Source organism: Parasteatoda tepidariorum, chromosome 8 (assembly GCF_982258835.1).
Source record: "Parasteatoda tepidariorum strain Cologne lab strain chromosome 8, Ptep-v5.0, whole genome shotgun sequence".
Taxonomy (NCBI): Eukaryota; Metazoa; Arthropoda; class Arachnida; order Araneae; family Theridiidae; genus Parasteatoda; species Parasteatoda tepidariorum.
In genome coordinates this window covers 49,255,825-49,272,056 of record NC_141762.1, presented here as the reverse complement: position 1 = coordinate 49,272,056, position 16,232 = coordinate 49,255,825, and the positions used below count along the sequence as shown (strand labels likewise).

At 24.8% G+C, this 16,232-nt stretch overlaps 1 protein-coding gene across 1 annotated transcript in view; it reads left to right on the top strand.

Moving 5' to 3' along the window:
• Positions 1 to 15,778, top strand: part of LOC107446915 (ninein-like protein) — a 74,912-nt gene extending 59,134 nt beyond the window's left edge. Inside the window, exons 8-16 of the mRNA XM_087150270.1 lie at positions 3,467 to 3,606; positions 4,413 to 4,553; positions 5,875 to 6,049; positions 6,990 to 7,106; positions 7,202 to 7,294; positions 10,103 to 10,277; positions 11,805 to 11,867; positions 14,384 to 14,433; positions 15,367 to 15,778. Coding sequence (XP_087006396.1) covers positions 3,467 to 3,606; positions 4,413 to 4,553; positions 5,875 to 6,049; positions 6,990 to 7,106; positions 7,202 to 7,294; positions 10,103 to 10,277; positions 11,805 to 11,867; positions 14,384 to 14,433; positions 15,367 to 15,573 — 1,161 coding nt within the window. The 3' untranslated portion in view covers positions 15,574 to 15,778. The remainder of the gene's footprint in view (positions 1 to 3,466; positions 3,607 to 4,412; positions 4,554 to 5,874; positions 6,050 to 6,989; positions 7,107 to 7,201; positions 7,295 to 10,102; positions 10,278 to 11,804; positions 11,868 to 14,383; positions 14,434 to 15,366) is intronic.
• Positions 15,779 to 16,232: the final 454 nt, after the last annotated feature.

Here is a 16,232-nt window from a genome sequence, read left to right as displayed (position 1 = left end):
TTGTGTGCTTTTATTTTACAGTGTATATAACGCAAGTATTAAGTGAGAATTTAAATTAGCTTTAGTTAACATTATTGTTCTCACTTTTGGAGAAGTGGCCTATTTCTATGTAGTGCAACTAAGTTTGCACCAACAAAAAGAAATAACCTGGCGGTAATTTGAGGAAAAAATTGGAACAAAGTATCTTAAACTATTCTTTTTAATTATTTTAATTATTATTCTTTTTACTAAATTTTACATACCGTAAACAAGAATTTTCCTAAACTTTTCACGTGCTCAAGAGGTTCATTAAGGTCATAATAATTTTGTTCCGTCTGAGTTACAATCATATTGCTAACTGACATTAACTGATTGATTAGGCTATCATTAAAAATCATAAAAACTATCCACCTTATTTTAATTTTAGTTTTACTTCTAAGGTAACTCCTGTAGTAGTTTAATGATGCCTTTAGATTTAAATATATTCTTTAATACGATTGAAATTTTCAATTAGAATTAAACAAAAGAAGGTAGAGAAGCATATGTTTTGAAATTAAAACATTTTAAAATTTATGTATCATATGCTTGTCTTTACTGCAAGCTAAAAGACATAATAAATTAAGTCACGGTTTCTCTTTAGATAAAACAATTTTCAATTAACCTCATCTAAATCTTATTGGTATGAATTTGTTAAATAATAATTTAATGAAGAAATTTTTTTTCTTTCTTTCCCCATTAAATTACAAAAAAAAACTATCTTTAAATTCTTAAGGAAGAAAAAAGATATTTTTTCCCCTTTCTCAAAAGCGTAAGATCATTTGTGACATAAATAAAAAGTGTTTCACGAAAATTCGTTGAATGAAAAAAAAATAAATATGTAAATTGACTAAAGCAGGCTGTGAGAAAAGGAACAAAAAAAGTCAAGCAATGGCTGCAGTTTTCTTTTAAATTAATTATTTTTGATAAATTTTAGCTATAAATCAAGTATTTAAAATGCAATTAACGTATAAAGACAGAAAAAAAAAATGCTGACGTCATTCATCATGAACTTAATATTCTGACAAAAAGTGCTTACGAGGACTCGTGTCTTTGGTTACATGATTAGAGGATAAAAAAATCTTGAACAAAACCAATGTAAAAGAATCTTTCTTTCTTTCTTTCTTTTTTAAAAAAAATATAAATAACTAATGCGTAGCGTAAAATATATAAATGTAGCTTAACATTCAGTACTTAGCGAACTAAGTGTTATGAAACTGAACTTTTGATTATTTTTTATGTGTCGTAGCTGTGAATCAAGTGTATATATATGATCTTAATTATAACTGAATAGTAGTGTTCAAGTTCAATAAAAATGTGTGATTAAAACTTCATTTGGTTATTGTCTGATATTGTGTTATGCAGGGTGCTTCGTAATGACCGCTTGTAATATTTATTTTTACAAATTCCTGTAAAAAATGAAGTAAAAAAATATAACTAAAAAAGTCTAAAATTTATTTTTTAAAACTCGGATGTCTCCTATGACCCATCACAGAATGGTGACACCAAAAGTCACCACTCAAAAATTTAAATTTTTTTATATTTTAATATTTAGTAGGCACATTATTTATGATTATTACATGTTACATAAATATATTGTATAATGTATTTTACATGATTTACTGCTTATATTAGTTCAAATATTATTTTAAAGTACTCGTAGTGCAAAGGGTGAAAAAAAAACATTTATCGAAATCCAACGAATTGTTAACAACGGACGTGAGATTTAAAACATTATTAAATCTGAGATTAAAATCTGTTCAATAGCCTGGAGTGATTGAGTGGTTGTGGAAGGTGAATCAAATTGGTTTTGTTATTTTTAATTGCATTTTCCATTAATTACACTTCTTTATTTAACAAGGAATTCATAATTTCATTTATTAAGGTTGGTGATTACGGAACACCCTGTGTTAAATGCCAAGTTTGTTATGCACATTCCATCTTATCTAAAGTTGTAGGTCGCTCATTGCTGAATCGTTTTAAGAGTTAAAAATGGTGAATAAAAATGATTATATTGTTGGGAAGTCGGTGGATAATCTGTTAGTTTAAGTGGCGAGTTTGAAAAATAGCGAAAATTGCATTGTGTTAAAGTTGAAGTTACACGTAATAAAAATATGTACTTTTGGGGTGCTGTGTTAGCTGAATATAGTCGTGATTGTACATAGCGTTGAAAAATTAGTTTAGAATGTACTGGCTAGTCTAAAGTTTAGCAAGTAGCTAAATTGACGTTTTTGTGGTCCTTTCATTCTAAAAATAAGAGAACGGCCAATTAACGGTTAAAACAAGCTTTATAAAAATGTGTTGCCATATTAGGGTAACTTAGAACTTTTGGCCGATTTTTGAAATTAATTAATAATGCCGAATTAAAGTTTCAAAACGACTTTTTGACTTTTAAATTTTTTTTTTGTAAAGCTCGCATTTAAAAACTCATTTTTTCCTAATCTCATCAAAACCTTTCCTTTTTTTTACGGAAAAAATGTCAATTGTAGGTAATTCTTAATATTGGAATTAATGTGATTCACAAAAAAAAAAGAAAGAAAGAAAAAAAGATGGTCATTTCCATTGTAATAAAATGAGGTCTGGACTAATTTTGTACGAAATATACTTTAGTATTATATTCTTTTTAATGATAGGTCTATAAAAATATAATGCTGTTTTTTATTGTGTTTTGGATAATCCAAGTTTTGAAAATTTGATATGGTTTTAGTGTTTTTCCAGTTTAAATTTTTTTGAAATTGGTTTAATTTTTCTGAGAAATTACTGGTTAAAGTTCCAAAAACAATTTATTATTATTTTTTAAGTATTACTTTTGCACATTTTAAAAGTTTTTTTAAAAATTGTTTTTCGTTTTTTTTAAAATTAACATTTAAATACAGTATTTTTATTGAATATTTTAATTTAGTTTTTCTGAGAAACTATTGAATCTATTTTCAAAATCTTTTTGAAGAGTAAATTTATCAACTTTTTATTTTGTTTTATTTACGTTTTAAAGTGAGTTTTTGATCAGAAATTTCTTATATTGGAATTTTCAGTTTCAAAGGTTCTTCAATGTTTTTTAAATCTCTTGTAAAAGAGTAAGGAATCAAAAAGAAATATGCTTTAAGGGTTAGTAGTTTAAAATAAAAATCTCCATCAAAGCTAGAAATTTCAAAATGGGTTGATATAATATAGAACACTCAAATCCCCTTTAAAAAATTCTACCCTAAAAGAACTATGAGTAATTCAATAAGCATTCCTTTGTTTCATTGACCCAGTTAAGCTGACTTAAAAATTTCATCAATTTTATAGTTTGTACAATTTAAATCAATAAAATGTTTTTGAATAGCATTATATAGTATTATATAGCATTATATAGTATTATATAGCATTATATAGTATATTATATCTTGTGAAAATTATCTTTTGTTTTAAAAATTCCTCTTATTTTTTTTTTATCTTGATTTTTTTTCAGGAATTGGGATTTAACACAAGTTCCAAAATTAACTTAGCAGATTTATCCTCAGTTCTTGAAGAGGTCCTTTGCAATGCTCTCAACAGACCAATTTTGCAATTAGCTTTTATTACTTTTCAAAATGAATTGCAATATCTTCGGTAAGTAAGAGCTAATAATGCTTAGTTTTGTCTTTTTCGAATTGTTGAATAGAGGTGTCAAGTGACATTTTTAACAAGAGCTAAATGTTGTGTTTGAAAATATGTTATGGTCAGTTGTATGTAAAGAACCGAATTGTTGCTAGTTCGTTTAATAAGATGGTTTTTAATAAGGAAATTTTTTTCTTTCAAAGCTGAAGTTATGTTTTCTATGGTTGATGCTTAATTCATTAAAGTGCAACATTCTTAAAAGCTTGATTCATTAAAACCTCCGAAAGAGATCTCCTTTTATTTTCATTTACTTTTCTTTGAAACTTCATATTGATTTTTGTTATTATATTTCAAGTTGTCAGAAAATTTTGTTTTTTGCTTTATGTTTTGGTATTTGCCTGGTGACAGAATTCTCTGAGCTATCCTTCAACACCATCTTCATTGATCGAAATTTGTTTACGATTCAAACACAATTAAGTGGAGACTAATAATGAAATAAAGTTTGTCCAAAGTTATAGTAAAATTTAAATTTGAAAATAGTAGATAAAATTCTATAAATTTCATTTAAAAACTAACTAGTAATTCTTAGAGGAATTATGGAATAAAATTCTTCTTTAATCATCTAAATAACTAAAGAGAAAAAAATTGATATCAAGTTTAAGATTTATACAATCAATGTTACTGAGATATATCACTCCGGATAAAACTTTTTCTATTATTCAAAAAATTTGTCTTAACTAAGCATATAAATACCGAAATTTGCAGTGTTTGTTAAACAATATTATTGTAAAAATATTTTGAATAATTGTTTAATTTAGACAAACTGTGGATCAGATGCAAAGTGAGAGAAATAAATTAAGGTTCAATGTGGAGGAAGCAAATACGCGAGCAGCTCTACTTGCCCAAGAAGTTGATGACAATCATGCAAAATTGGAGAATTCTCTTCAAAAAAAGTTGATGTAAGTCTTTTTTTTTATTTATATTTATTTAATTTAATATTTGAATGTTTTGTGTATTATTTTAGCCATTGTTAAAAACATTGCTAAACCGTAACCTATGATATTTTATGAATTATTTGTATATTTAGGAGGGTGCGTAGACAAACATTTATTCTAATTAACCCTTTCAGACTCTTGGGACTGTTTTTAATCAATAAACTTTTGATCGATTTTTAAAAAAAAAATTGCCTTGGTGAGAGCGAAAGATTGATAGAATTAGCACATAATAGAAGATTGATAGATTGATAGAATTAGCACATAATAGAAGATTGATAGAATTAGCACATAATAGAAGATTGATAGATTGATAGAATTAGCACATAATAGAAGATTGATAGAATTAGCACATAATAGAAGATTGATAGAATTAGCACATAATAGAATATTGATAGATTGATAGAATAACACGCTGGGAACGTTGCTTTACTGCTAACTACTTTAACTGCTTATTTGCTTTAAAAATTCTTTTTACTACAATTGTCAGGTTAGGGATAAAAAGAAGCAAAATCATGCCAACTGGAAATGGAATTCATTTATTTATAAATTTTTTTTCCATTAAATGGGTAAATAGGAGGAAGAAGGGAAAAAAAAAAAAATTGAAGGGAAGAACTATGAGCTTTAAAACTTTTTTCTTTCCAAACAAACCAGAAAAAAAATGTGTACAGTAATGTAAACTTTTAAAACATTCTTTTTTGCTGAAATTATCCATATTATTGTACAAATTTCCTATATTTTTTAAAATGTCCAGATTATTATTCCTCATATAATTTTGAATGAAATTCTTGGTTGATCTACTACAGTAAATATAAATTTTCTCCTTATGAATTATTTATATAAATAATTTTGGTAAGTTCATTAAAATTAAATCAGTTTTAATAATTATTTATTAAAATTAATCATTTTAAATGAAATTCATCATTTTAAATGAAACTTGTTAATATATTTTAAAATTATATCTATAATCTCATTTGTTTCTTATTCTGGGTACAACTAATTTTTTCATATTTATTTTTAGAGAATTAGAAAACGACTTATTCATTTCAATTAATTGCAAACAAGCAAGGTTATGTTCATTGAAACGTATAATGAAGCTGTCCTAAATCTTTTTATTTTTAATTTAATACTATAAAGAACTTCTTACATTTGTGGCCTTTTTAGATAAATAAGCATTTAAGCATAACTTTATTTATTTTTTTTATTTAACTTTGAAGTTAGTCAGTATAAATATAATGTCTCATTGTTATATTTTCTTTTTTATATATTCTTCATTTATATTTTCTAGACTAGTTGAAAAAAAATACCAAGAGCAAGCGAAAGTTCTCGTAGAAGAATTGCAACAAGAAAGGGAGGTTCTAAATGCACAGTGTAACAAATTGAGACAGCAGTTTCAAAATGATGTTGGTGCAATGCGGGAAGAAGAAACAAAGCTGAAAGGCCGATTAAATTCACTAGAACAGGTATGTTTAACTCATAAATGTCTTTATGTTTCGTTACATCTGAAATGTGAAATAGAATGGCTAGGAGCATTTACTGTCATAAAGATGAGTAATATTTATTGCATGTATTCAATCGTTTTTTTCATAAATTTGTGATATTTTTGAGTTTCATTTTATTTTTAATTCTTTCAAACCTGCATTTTGCTTGCATTAATTTAATTTTCTTTAATACAACTGAATTTATTAAGCATTAAAATACAAGATCTCACTCAATTGTTCTGCTAAGCTTTTATTTTAAATTTTGAGTGGAAAAACGATTAACTTAGTTTAAGCGATTTATATATTGTTTTAACACTTACGATTTATTTTAAAACGGAACAAAAAATTATTTCAAGTTTCTCAGATACTATTGACAATATTAAATGCTTTATTTCGTTATATATATTTTAATTCTTATGTAGGAAAAAGGTGGACTATTATTCCTAAAACTTCATTCTAAAAAAACTATAAAAATTAAATGCATTATTCAATTTTTATATGTTTATTTCCAAAACTTTTTTTTTTCATTTAACTACGAAATATTTTCAACACTATTTTTTTAACAAATCTCTACCAATTTTATTTTGCAGACATATTATTTTCTTAAAAGTTTTTCTTTTCTTATGCAATGATTTCTTTAGGTTAAGAAAAAAAAATGTGGGTGTTAATAACATATTTTCTCTCTTTTTTTTTACTCTAGTTTCCGTTAAAGTTTTTAGCCATTTATTTATTTCTACAAACTAAATTGTTTAATAGATTTTGCTGGCACTGCATTTTTGCTTAGTCTTCTAAAATTTAAGTCAGTCCATAAGGAAAATTACAGAAAGTTGTGTGTGAAATTTGTAATAATTTAGTAATGTCTGCATGCAGGGCTATTAACTTATCTTTGTAAAGTAAATTTTGTTCTTTATTTATCTTATAGGAAAGTAATCGCCTTGAACAAGATTTGCAAGAGCAGTCGGAAAAATGTATAGAAATTGAAAAATTGAATGATGCTCTTCAAAAAGAACTTTCCATAATGCCTGGACTCAAAGAAAGAGTGAGTTTGTTATTGATTATGTACCTAGTCAAAATGTAGTGATTTGATTGTGTTATTTAATTTTAATTTGCTCACATATCATTTTAATTTTTCAGCTTGCTGACCTTGAATCTCATTTGAGTATCATGCAAGAGCAGAATCCACAGAATTTATTGCAAGCTTTGCAAAATTATAAAGATACGAATCAAGTAAGTAATATTTTTATAATTTAATTTATTAATTTTATAATTGGAGAGGCAAATATATGTTAAAGATTTCTTTTTTTTCCCCCTGAACCTTTTTAACTCATCAGTTTTGATTAATAGCACAGCCACAAACTGTAGTTTATATTACAATGTTGTACAACAAGAACACTGTTCTTGTTGTACAGTTTGTTTATTTCAAAAAGATTAAACTGTGCAAATAATTGTGTCTTAACTAACTACCAAATGAAGTAGTCATCAACTCGAATATTTTAATTATTATTTAATTGAAATAAGATTTCTAATTGAACAGAATTAAGATATTCAAGTCAGTGGATTTGTCTTAGATTAATTTTTAATTCAGAATTATCCAAATATTTATCTTTAAATAAGTTTAGATATTTTTAATTAGGAGGGGAGAGTAAATAACTTCTGTTACATAATCTTATTCTTTTTGGTATCTTTCCTTTAGGTTTGGTTAACTGACTAACTGTTTTTTGTTGTAAAAGTGTAGTTTGTTAATTTTAATGTTTCTATCTTAATGATCAGACAGTAAATAAAGTTTAATATATTTTTACTTTGTTTAAGTTTTAAAAGTTGGTATTGAAATGAAAATTAAAAAAACTTATACAGGTTAAATTAAATAAATAATCCCAAGACACTGAAGTGGTAAGATATTACGATTAAGAACTTCATTCACTTCAAAAATAGATAAATACTTCACATTAGATAATCACTTCAAATAGATAATCACTTCATAGATAATCACAATAGATTCAATAGATAATCACAATAGATAATCACTTCAAAAATGGGCTCCCATTTTCAAGACTTGACAGACAAAAAAAAAAGTAGCTCTAAAATTTTTATTTTCAGTAAATTATTATTTAAAAAAAATGGTGTATTCATATTAAAAAACCCTGAGGAAAATGAGATGAATTCTGAACCTAATTCCAATTCTGAACCAAATTTCTTTTCTTCTTATTAACATATACTCTTTCGCATTGTTAATATACTAAATGTATTACTTATATTACTAAGTGAGATCACAAAAATATTGTAATTAAAATGCTGACCCTATTACTCTGGTATTTTTTTAATAATGGATCAAGAGAAGAGAAAAACTTTGAGATGAAAAATTTTGTTAAAAAAAAGTTTAAAATATTTGAAAGTTTAGTAAAAAAAATTTTGAAATCTGGTGTATACTCTTAATAATTCATATATATATATATATATAAGTTCAAAATGAAGAATAAAACAAAGAAAAATTATAGACATATGAAAAAAAAGGGGGGTGGGAAATAATAAGTAAAAAAATAACAAACAACAAATTATTTAAAAAAAAAAAAAAAAAAAAAAAAAAAAAAAAAAAAAAGTGTGAAATTTTAATTAAAAAACCGGAAAAAAAAAGATATAATCTTTTCTTCAGCCCACACGATTATATCCGCAAAACAGAGTGCTTTCTGATATTGTATCAATAAAGCCAAAGCAAAATATATTAATACAATAGTGTGAGGAGCACTCAAAAATTTTTTTATAAAACAACAACATAAAATTAGATCATAAAAAGTAAAAATAACATGTAAAAACAGATAATAAAATAAAATAAAAAGAAAAAACATTAAAAAGGGGGGACTATAAAGTGAGTAGCAAAATCATAACAACTTACATGGACAGAAATTTTTCAAGAATGATTTATTCTATGTTATTTCTTTTTATTTTATTTTATTATCTGTTTTTACATGTTAATTTTACTTTTTATGATCTAATTTTATGTTGTTGTTTTATAAAAAAATTTTTGAGTGCTCCTCACACTATTGTATTAATATATTTTGCTTTGGCTTTATTGATACAATATCAGAAAGCACTCTGTTTTGCGGATATAATCGTGTGGGCTGAAGAAAAGATTATATCTTTTTTTTTCCGGCTTTTTTTCCGGTTTTTTAATTAAAATTTCACATTTTTTTTTTTTTAAATAATTTGTTGTTTGTTATTTTTTTACTTATTATTTCCCACCCCCCTTTTTTTCATATGTCTATAATTTTTCTTTGTTTTATTCTTCATTTTGAACTTATCTAATGAGTGCTGTTTACTTGCAGCTTAAGCGCAATAAATGATACTTATTGTTTTTCTTAACTTTCTTAGTGTTTTCTTGTATTTTTTTTATTTATTATATATATATATATATATATATATATATATATATATATATATATGAATTATTTAGAGTGTACACCGGATTTCAAAAATTCCCTTACTTTCCTTTCCTTACTTTCCTTACTTTTTAAATTTCCTATTTTTCCTTACTTTTAGTTGTTTTTTACTTACTTTCAAAAAATCGTTTAGCCGGAAATATTAATTAACAGTTCCTATATGTTTGAGATATTTCTTTGGATATAGGGCATTAGCCGGAGATTAATCTCTGGCTAATGCCCTATAGTAATGTGTTAAATAATATTGCTTTATATAATATTGCTTTATATAAGTTTATAATGCTGATAATAAGCATCTCTGAGATTTTACAATCCTATGATATTCTCTCTATGTGATGTTGGTGAAGAAAAATTGTCAGCTAATCTCCAAGAAAACGACTTTAATTTTGTTCGCAAAGCAAACAAAAATGTAATTGCGTAGCAATTATTTGGGGTTGGCGAGCAGTAGCGAGCAGGGGGCGGAGCCCTCTAGTGTATATATACTTAAATTGAATAAAAAAAGGAACTAACTGTAGAAATATTTTGTTTAACATTTTAAGTATATCTTTATCTTTAAATTTGTTCTAAAATGATATAAAACAAATTATTTTGTAATTTTCAGGAGCTGCAAGACAAAATTGATGAGTTGACTCTTGAAATTGAAAATATGCACCAAAATCCAGCTGTGGAACATACAACTCAGAATGAAATAAACAGAACTCATTCTTGGCTTTCTGATTACAAGAAAGATGCTCAGCTTTCTGGTCTTAAAAGACGAGGCAGTGAATCATCATCAGGTTGGACTTAGTTCTCATAGATAAAATTAATTAAATTTTTTTATTTTTATTTGAGGTATATCTCCTTAAGTTCTTACAAATAAAATTGTTAAAAAGTTTTTCAAAAAAACTTAAATCCCTAATCATTATACAGTAGGGAACCGATTATCCGGAACGATCGGGACCATCGATATTCCGGATAACTGATTTTTCCGGTTTTCTGAATCGCTACAAAAAGCCGTTTTTTTAATAGTTAAACCCAACTTAAAAAAAAAAAAAAAATGGAAATAATCTTAAAAAGAAGAAAAAATGATGAAGTAATACACTAATGATTATTTCCAAAATGATGGTAAGGTAAACATCTTTCAAAAAAGAGCGAAAAATCCTAAAATCTTATGAGGAAAAAAAAATTTTTTTTTTAAAAATGACGGGAAAACTAATCGAATTTCGTTCCGGTTTTTTGGTTTTCCGGTTTTCTGATTTCCGGATAACGGGTTCTGTACTGTAATTTAAATTTTTTTCCCAGACTTTAATTAAAAAATTTAAGAATTAAGTGAGAAACTAACTTAACATAGTTACAATTTAGTTAATTTTTAGAAATCAATTTATATAAGCAAAAAAATTTTTTTTTTTTTTTTTTTTTTTTTTTTTTTTTTTTTTTATATATAATTTAAGAATTAACTTTTGTAAGCACTTTGCAGAAAAATATATCTATTCTACTTACAGCTATCTATGCAGGGTTAAGGGCATGGGAGATAGAGTTAATAAAATAAAGCATAACTCTATTAATATTTTGAAATTTTAATTATGTATATATTAATGTGATTAAAGCATTAATTTTTAAATTTTTAGAATTTTCCTTTAAAAAAGAATTAAGATGTTCATAAGAGTTGCCAGGATTTTGTTGGTCATTCTTTTCAGGAGAATTCAGGTCTTGAGAATTTGGAGCTTCTACTTTTTTGCTACTATGTTTCAAATTTCTGGGAGAAAAATAAATAAAATTTAAAAATAATTAAGTAATTATTATAATGTATGGACAGTTTATTGAGAAGTTTAAATTAATTTAATAAAATAAGGAGTTCAAAAATCTTTTAGTACCATTAAAGTTATTCTTAAAATGAATAAATAAAATCATTTACACTAAAATAACAATTACATTACAATAAAACATTTAAAATATGTGAATAAATAAAAACATTTAAAATAATAAGCAAACAAATAAACAAAAACATTTGAAATGATAAATTTATAAATAAATAAAATTATGATTGTTATTTAAAAATATATAAAAATTTAATTGATTACAAAAAGTTTTCAGGCATTTCCACACCATTAAAATCTTTCATGATTTTTCACTGTCTTAATTTTTATGATTACAATAAAATTTTTACCCTCTTCACCATGATTTAAAAATTTTCAAAATCTCAGCTATTTCTTTGCAATACCACATGTTATTTTTTTAATCACCCTATACAACTTACGCCTGGGTCATTAGTTGTATATAATTTAAATTGATCTCTGAGTAATATTTTTGTTTCTTTTTTTTAGATGAAAATTCAGATGAAGAAAATCCTACAATAGGAAAACTGAGAAGAACTATATTTCCAGCAGGTAAATTTTTTTTTTTTCAATATTTATTTATTTTGAGTTAAAGTTTTTAAGTGGAGTTTTGGTTTCATTTATTTATATGCATAAATCTAAGTATGTATTGTTGAGGCTTAAATAGACAATCTAATTGTAAAATATTAATCACTTGTTAAGAGCTTCAATCAAATTTAATGTTATTGGAAAATATAACCAATTGTAAAAATGGGTATTGTTGTAGGTTTTTTTTTTTTTGCTTGTACACATTTCGTCTAGATAAGCTTCAACAGAATAATCCTAAATAAAAAAAATGTTAGAGCCATAAAAAGTCAGGCTAACATAAGCATTGATAGCATTAAAAAATCGCACAAAATATCAAATTAAAAAAAACCCAACAAGAATAACTGAGTATTGTAAATTGATATAAAACCCAAACTGCCTGTACTGCAGAGGTATCAACATGAACGATCACTTCCTCCTGGAATGTGTCTCATTCCAAAATGCTCGTTAAGCACTTTACCAGTCCTTATCTCTTCAGAATCCAGCATGTACCGATTTCTTTCATCCTTGGACCAAACTCCAATCCCTCTACAAATTCTTCCAAGACACAACTAGCTTCTGACTTTTTACTGCAACCTTCTGCTATCTATCAAGCCTCAACCCTAAGCTACATTAATGGAAATACAAAGCTATAAGCTAATGCAAAGAGCTCGTCGCACTCTTCTACAATCTACAATAACTGAGTAAGAAATTACCATAACCATAAAACTATATAAAAGTTACCATATTCTCTTTCTGGATTTGAGAAATGGATTGAATTTTAATTTGGATCGGATATTGAAGTTTAAATGTGTTGTGTTATTTCAATTTATCCAAAGATCATTATTAGACAAGGAAACATCACAAATTCATAGAATTTTTGATTTTTAAATTTTATCAAGAGATCTGTTTGAAAGTTCATCATTATCTTATAATTATTTTGTGTAATTTGTATTTGTAGAGTATTTTATTAATTATTATTTATGCATGCTTTCACACAATAAGATCTTTAACACAAATATATTAATACAATGTCTTAATGCAAAATCTTAATGAAAAAATAAACAATTTTAATCATGTTAAGTTTAATTTGGCTTTAAAATTGGAAATTAATTATTATTAATCAGATATCTAACTTTGTATGCAGTGATTTTTTTAAAACATTGTTCAAAAATCAAAAGGATAGGGATCTAGATATCAGATAGATCTATATATTTTTTTCTCCAGAAAAATCTTGGACTATATTTTAAAGAATATTATAGATAATAACAGATTAATAATATATTTTGTTTTAAACATTATTTAAACATATTTAAAAATCAAAAGGAATGGGATGTAGATTTAACTCAGTTAGTTCCATATCTTTTTTTCAGAAAAACCTTGGACTATATTTTAAAGAAAATTATAGATAATGACAGATTTATAATATATTCTTAAAATTACAGTAAATGTTATAAATGTTACTAATTGATTAAAAAAAAATTTCTGAACTTTATTATAATTCTAAAACTAAAAACATTTTTTATTCAATATATCATCTTTTAAAATTATTGGAAGTAGTAAATAAATTAAATGCAGATATTTTAACAGAAGATTTTCTTAAAAAAAATATGCATGCATTATTTTCCTTCTATTTTCTTTTTACAATTAAAATGCTATTGCTAAAAAAAGTTTTTACTCATTCTTAAAAGCATGAATGAAGTATTCCTGTCATTTATTATAATTTTAAAACAAAAAAAATTATTAAATCAATATATTTGGGACTATTATGGTTAAGTTCCCTTTTTTTTAATAAAAGAAAATTATATAAAACAAAGTATATATACACCATGCATACCCTGCCTTCATTTTTAATTTTTGAGTTAGGTTTTAGCTTGCATATTTGATGAGTGCTAACATCTAGTTTCTGTTTAAACTATCTTTAAACAGAGAACAAATAATCTGGTACTGCCATCTGATGTATAGATTGCAAAATATACATGATTCTGGGCATAAGAAATAGATTGTTTTAATCTTTTTGGCATGTTACTTTTGAAAACTTCAGTCTGGTAATGGGCACTAAAAATAAAGGGTGAAAATTCACCCTGTCATTCTGAAGGGTGCAAGAAGGGAGGGGTTAATGTATGCCATAAAGTTTTGAACAAAATAATTTTTTAATTTGTAGTAATTTTTTTAATTTTTCAGTAATTTTTTTAATTTACTGTAATTTTTTTAAAAATTAACAGTAATTTGTATATATAATTTTATTTCTTTTAAAATACTTTCTTCATAATTTATATGGTTCAAGATTTAAAAGTTTAAAAACCAATCTATTTTTTATTGTACTAATTACTCTTTAATATCATATTTAGTCTGATTATAGTTATATTGTTGTAAGTATGTTTCATGTTCTTTTATATTGAGACTTTTATGTTTTGTATATGTTTTATGTGTGACCAATTTTTTTTAAAAATTTTATGTTTTTATTTTATGTTTTATGTTTTTTAAAATTTTATGTTTCATAGGTAAGCAGGGTATGATAATGGACATTCCTACTAATCCAACTGATCTCAAGGTAATAGTTAAAATAAATTATGTTTGATTTTGCTATGAGTTTTCTTTGTTTAAAAAATCAAAGTTGTATTAGTAATATATAAGAATGTTTTCTATTGAATCAAGGCACATTATTTTAGTTTTGATTCAACCTTTAAAAGAAGTCAAAGCTCTTTTGGTAATGACGTAATTATTTTTACGTTTTGGCCAATTGCAAGAGTTACAAATATGGGATTATTAAAGTAACTACATTCTAAGATAATTAAGAAATAATTTGAAACATGTCTTTCAAGCAAATTATAAAATAAATACACCTTAACAGTGTTATTATAAAGAAGTAACAGTTGTGTAAAAACCAAACAATGTGTTTGAAGAGGAATTTATTAAAATTTATTATAAAAACTAGTTTTATTGTGTAATTTAGGCATCGATTGAACATCTTAACAAATCAATAAATTTTATAATATGCTATCCAGCTAAACAAAATCCTCATTATCCTCTATATCTTGGGTATCCATGTGAAATTAATGCAGTGATTAAGATGTAGAGCTGTTTATTCTTCTATATTACAGAAGAAAACAACTTAAAATTGACTAACTACCAAAAAAATTTTTTTTTTCGTGGATTATTATGTTTACAAAATTTTTGAATAAGATTTCAACATCTTTTGCTACATAATTTTGCAAATTCAAGTTATTTTCGTTATGTATTTGATTAGTAAATTATTGTTGTTTTATTACTTCAAATATTTCTAATTTCATGAACACAAATACAAATTACCAACCAAGCATATTTTTAACATCATATTGTTACATAATTTCACCCAATAAGTTTAAATTACATGGGTTTTTTGATTGGTTGTGTTCTGCTCTGTATGTTTATATTAAAACATTTTTATCATTAAAAGTGAAAGTTAATAATTATTATTATTATTTGTTTTGCATTTGTTTTGCAGAATACTTCAATAACTTCTGTTGACATTTTGTTAAACAAGATGTTAATGTCTGAGTCTATTTCGATGAGGAAGTTGCAAGTCATAGAAAAAAAGAACTTTGACTTAGAAAATGCTTTAAGAGAATCTCGACACAAAAATAAGTTTCTGATGGGAGCTTTGCGAGAATATACTGGTGATATCCAGCCTACTTGGTTAGAATCGAAATGAAGATGTTAATTATGGCCTGGTTTATACATAGTGTAAGCGGAGGTGTTTGGAACATTGTTACTATAAAAGTACTTGATTATCACAGCCATGCAATGGAAACAATAAGAAACAAGTTTCTGGAATTTTTAAAAAAAAAAAAAAAATTATTTTTTCAAAAATTATTAATGCTTATATTAAAAATATTAAAATTTTTTTTTAAAAAAAAGTTTTTTTTTTGTTTAAAAAAAAATTTTTGTGAAGTAATTTTTGAAATTTAATTTTAACGTTTTTTAGAATTGAAAAAAAATATTCCATAAATAATTTACATTAAATTCAAAAATTATTAACATTATTTGAAATGAATGAATTTCTCAAATTGAAAAATAAATGTTATTTTTTAATTGCAGAAATTAATAACAATTTCAAAAATCAATAACATTGATTAAAAGATAAAAAATTCTTTTTTTTTAAAGAAAAATTATAAAAGTGCATTTTTTTTTGCATTTAAGCAAAAAATTACAGTGTTAGTTTATTTCACTAATTTTTTCTTGATCTCTCATGCTTAGTATGTTTTGTATTTTTCTAATTTCCTTGTATTTGTTCCAATAATGTTCTAGTAACAGTGTTCCAAACATATGCAAATATTTTTTTTAATCATTTTTTATGTTTACTCTGACCAT